This window comes from Stegastes partitus, unplaced genomic scaffold (assembly GCF_000690725.1).
Source record: "Stegastes partitus isolate 25-593 unplaced genomic scaffold, Stegastes_partitus-1.0.2 Scaffold499, whole genome shotgun sequence".
Classification (NCBI taxonomy): Eukaryota; Metazoa; Chordata; class Actinopteri; family Pomacentridae; genus Stegastes; species Stegastes partitus.
In genome coordinates, this window is record NW_007578230.1 from 1 (window position 1) to 5318 (window position 5318).

General features: G+C 37.6%; 1 protein-coding gene and 1 long non-coding RNA gene across 2 annotated transcripts; one reads left to right on the plus strand and one right to left on the minus strand.

Annotated features, from left to right (window-relative positions):
* Positions 1–6: 6 nt before the first annotated feature.
* Positions 7–3062, minus strand: LOC103361341 (uncharacterized). Its single transcript, XM_008287393.1, has 5 exons — positions 2272–3062; positions 1852–1975; positions 1618–1718; positions 770–925; positions 7–641 (listed from the first exon to the last, which is right to left on the minus strand). The coding sequence occupies exons 2-5, from the start codon at positions 1949–1951 to the stop codon at positions 159–161; spliced, it is 840 nt and encodes a 279-aa protein (XP_008285615.1). The 5' UTR covers positions 1952–1975; positions 2272–3062; the 3' UTR covers positions 7–158.
* A 132-nt stretch (positions 3063–3194) lies between these two features.
* LOC103361342 (uncharacterized) lies at positions 3195–5260 on the plus strand. The gene is made up of 2 exons (XR_520400.1): positions 3195–3381; positions 4450–5260. It is a non-coding gene; the product is annotated as an uncharacterized LOC103361342 (long non-coding RNA).
* The last annotated feature ends 58 nt before the right edge of the window (positions 5261–5318 follow it).

The following is a 5318-nucleotide window of genomic DNA, read 5'->3' on the forward strand; positions in this document are numbered from 1 at the left end:
AACTAAATATACTGAATTTAAAGTTTGTACACATATATACATGTTCTGACTTATTGTCATCCCTGTAATTAAGACAAGTATCAGTTATAATAATTATATTTGGCAGCAAATTTCTCACAAACAAAACACAAATATGATCATATTTGCTTTGAGGGAATTTACTTGAGGGAAGACGGCCTGGTGTGGTTCAAACCATGCAACACAGGTACAGAGGTCTGTCTGGGGGCGACACCGCTGCTGCACGATCCGTAAGGTTTACTCGTTTTCATACATTCGATAAAGAGCTTCAAGCACACAAAACAGAACTTCACCTTACATCGGGGACAAATAATGGATTTACAGAATTTCTTGCTGTGCTCCAGCAGTGAGCCACAGGTGGGACAGGCCCGGATGGAGGGACACCCAGGGACTCCCACCACAGACTCAAAGACAATATCTGGGCAGGTTTGCAGGGTTCTTAGGATCTGGTTGCAGCAGCCATCATTTCCACAACAGTCTGATCGTGGCTGTGGACCCTTCCATGTCCTCAAACACTGCCAACAAAATTTATAAGTCCTTCCCTTCTTTGCTGTGCACACTTCACAGCTGACACACAGGTTGGAGTCACTCTTTCTCATCACAAAGGATTTGCATCCAGGACACTATCACATAGACATAGTGAAAGAAAACAGTTAAGGTTTTATTATTATTATTATTATTTAATTCTAATACTAAGTAACAGTGTCACAAGAGCAACTAGTGAATATTATATTTTCAAAGGTACACTTACTGCTTTGATATGAAAGTTCTGTCTGGCAGCATTGAAGGCCAACGTTTCTTCAAAATGTTTCTTCTCTCCAGGAGTCAGAAGAGCCATTTTACAAACCTCCACATAAGGCCACTCAGCGGCACAACCAAACTGGCCACACACAAACTTGCTTTCACCCTGAAATGAAATATCAAAAAGTGCACAGTTTGAACAAAAAATCTGCATCATCGTGTCATTATTTTTCCTGCTATAAAATGACTTATATGTATCTCTACCCCATAATTTCCTTTAAAAATCTATGAAGACCCCTCCTCTCTCTCCACCCACTCACTGCAGATCAGCACACCAGCTCACACGCGGCTGTGCTCAAACGCTGTTGAGCTACTTTACACAAACACAATGGCAAGTTATTTTTGGAGTAATTCATTCACACGTTAGAACCTGAAACCGATTCTGAAGAAGAAAAGTGATACAGAAAGTCCCACCAGGAAGTCGATATGATTGGTCCCTTAGGTGTGTTACATATGAATCCCAGGAAGTCTAAATCTGTGTTTTTGAGACTGTCAGTGCATTGCAGTTTCAAGGTGGAAGGGCTCAGCCATACTGTGGATGAGGTGTCTAGTAGCTTATGTAACACACCATATGGACTTGTTAACAATACATAAAATAACTTGATCGTCTCTGGAACGGGTGTTTATAGAATATGAAAACTTCTTCAGCCGCACTGAACAGTAACAAGACCCTGATTATTATTATTCTCATTATTATCATTATTTTACCGATTCGCCTGAGCTTTCATAATGTACTTTGTGAACAGAAACTGTATTATTTAGAAATCAAGTTCACACCATCCATCACTAGTATCCTACCTGGTCCAGCTGCATGAGACACCATTTGGTGAGAGACGTCGGGGTCACAGCATGACCACAGGACATCTGAGCTCTTAGAGACTTGAAGCCTTCACACAAAACTGAGAAAAAGGACAGACAAGCGAAAAAAAAAAAAAGTTACACATAAACAAAAAGCAATATCTTGGTCATATAGTTGAACCCATTATATCTTGTGTCATTTCTTTGAGGAATTTAAAAAGGAGGTCTACTTACAGTCTAAGCCGTCTTCTCCATCCACAAATTTCAGTGTTTTATCACTTGGGTCGTAACATTTCTCCTGTATAGCTGCTGGAGTTGTCATTTTGGAGCCCATTTAAAAATGGTGCGTTTGAGTTTCCTGCAAATAACCAACAGCAGCAGGCGAGGAGCAACAAAATTACTTTCGGTTTCACTTCTAAAAGCAAACAATTTAGGGGAGGGGGTGTTGGGGGCACCAGCAGCTACATGTTGGATGTTCAATACAACAGTAAAACGCAGACTAGCAGACACTGAGGGTGCGCGTCCCGGTGCGTAAATCAACTAGAAACTCAGCTTTCAGACGGATCAGCCTTCAGATATATTAATTTCAGCTGAATCGGACGTATTTAACATGCAAATCAGTGATGCTGTGATTGAATCAGGCTGTGTTTTTACCTGTACGGGAGATCTGCGAGTGACCACCGTGTTTGGAGAGCTGTCGTCAGCGCGTAATGGAAAGGCTGCACTGCTGCAGCGCGTACGTAGGAGGAAGTGTGGACAAAATGCCTTAACAGCACAGACACATTTTTTAATAGTTGATGTGACAGTGGTTGCACGGTGAAGACGAACAACCTAAAAACCAAACATGCATGTACTTGTACCGTCGTTTTCTTTGATCAACAGATATAAACTACGGAACCCACAGTGTGGAAACGATGGCGTGTCGTGCTGCTATCATCCACGTGATTTCTCTTCACAGGCTGGAGATTAACTGACAATAAGCAGGGGACTTTCCAGCATGGCCGGTGTTCTGGGGGATTTCTGTTTTTATTTTTTTGCTACATTGCCACTTGTGTGGAAATATTTCTTTGTATGTCTTTCTAAAAAATATAAACATATATGTATAATATAAGATGATAATAATAAATGCTTGTTGATATGTCACTTGAATTAAGGCTATATTGCAAAATGTGTTGTTGTGACCCCACATTTATTCAAAGATTTGACTGTATACTTGCAATTTAACTTAGTCTAAAGCGAGAGTTGTGACTAACAGCACAAAAGCATAGAGAAATGCATTTAGAAATAAATAAATCAATAAGAGGAAGTTTTTGTGCAGCATTTCCAAAAATGAAAGTAATTCTGAATAAGAATTAAAAAGTGAAGTAAAAATCGCCTGACACAAGACATTTGCTCTCATTTTGGATGCTCAAACTTTGGTTTTTATGATATACATGACAATAAAGTCTCCTAAATGAGCAAACGGGGTCATGGTGACATGAAATATGATACAATGTGATAAAAGCGAAAGGACTGCCCCCTATTTTGGTGACAGTATAAAACAAAGACATCTGACTGAATGTGAAAGCTCTTGGAAAGGATCTCGGCGTCGCCTCACGCAGATCACAACAAAGAAAATGTGTCGAACGGACCAGCTGGTTCTCAGCTCCTACACAGGAGAGATGAAGACCATCAACCTGCTGCACAATACCAAGCAGCGCCTTCCATACGTGACTGTGGGTAGGCTGAAGCAGGAAGCAGTGAAGCAGTTTCCAAAATTGTCAGGTAAATACACACACACACAAACACACACATAAGTGATACTTTCTATTTTATGAAGGAAAATGCCCTATTTTGCTTTGCATGTTTTTCAAAACATAAACAAAATATTTTTCAAATCAACCCATATTGAAAAAGTGAACAGTTTTTAGTTGTGATTTCTTACAGTTTGCAATAGCAGATAATATGTAGTGAAATCACAGTAAGATGTAATAATTAACTTTTTTAAAAAATGTTTAAAAAACCTGTAAATAACAACGTAGCTAAAAATCTGTTTTTTGTTTTTGTTCTTTTTACAAATGCCAATTCGTTCTTTTATGTTTGGCCATAAAATTACTCATCACTGAAAAAAGTTTTCATTTACATGTTCATCGCAATAACTGCAAAAAATAATAAAATAAAAATCCATATTAAAACCTGTTGTTAGATTAGAGCGCACCTTATTGTTCACCAACAATGGGGGAACTCCGTTGTTGCAGCAGATACAGGAAAAGAGCACAAAACAGGAACAGGAAGAAGAGAGAACAAATAAAACTATAAATTGGAAGAGCTGAGAAATACAATACAATAGAGCTTTGCACTGTAGATCCATATATTGGAGACGATGATTTAAAATAAAATCTGATACAGTATGATATTGCACATGAGGTACATGTGTTGCACATGGCATATGGGATAGTGCACGTGAGAAAACTGGGTATAATCTTGTATATTATGCAAAGATGCAGTATGGAGAGAAGAACTCCGGCATGTTGTTATCGATAATAGTTGATGATAGTAATTTAACATATGGTATCGTGTTCTCATTTTAACAGCCTTTAATGTCAAAAAATACCCCACATCTTTAAAAAATACAGAAGTAAATTATAAATTCTAAGGAAGAAATTCTGTAAAATGAGACTTTTTTTTTTTAGGTTTCAGTTTTTACATTGTGCAACTTAACAAAACAGGATATTAAAAAAAAAAAACAAAAAAAAAACATGTATCGCAGAGCAGATCTACAAGACATTGCATGTATGACACTCTGTTCTCTCCTGTGTGTGTGTGTGTGTGTGTGTGTGTGTGTGTGTGTAGGATACAGCGCGGGTGATGTGAAGCTGATCTATATTGATAAGCAACTGGATAACGACAGTGCCACTCTGTCCGAATATAAAGTCAAGCCCCTCTCGACCATCCAGATGGTGACGAAGGTTGATGGAGGTTGATGGAGAGGTTGAGCCCTCAAAGCATAAGGATCATCAAGCATAATCATCATCATCATCATCATCATCATCATCATCATCATCACCGTGATCATCATCATCATCATCATCATTATTATCATCATCATGCATCTATATCAGCAAGCCTCACATTTGGATGAATGATGCAAAAAACACAAAGTGGACAAGACATGTTATTTTACACAGAGACACGATTAAATCATATAGTCTATTTTTATATGTATATACGTCACCGTTTCAAATTTGCATTTTTTGGCACTTCCATTAAATTGTGTTTTTGTAGAGTTTACACACACACAATTCAAGACCAAAAGTGTGATTTAAGAAGGATTGCAGGTTCTAAATGTATATGGAAGTCAAACAGAAACCCTTTCAATAATAATGTTTTCATCATTGGATTTTTTTATTTTTTTTTATTTTATTGACTAACTGTTTTAATAAACAGTAATATTTGGCATTATAATTTGTGATACAACAATGTGTGAATAATTATCATTACCCTGAACCTATAAAGTCCTTTTGTATTATAAAGTTGCGCTGTTAGTAGTGCAGTGTGGAATTAATGTATAAGTGTGCATAAAGGGCTCATCTGCTCTCCCAGAAGGAAGCACTGTGAACATCTGTGAGCAATTTGCTTTTTTGAATAAACTCTTCTCACTTAATATTGTATTGTGTCATAAGTTTAAATTAGAGATAAAACCAAATCACAGCTTTGTTTTT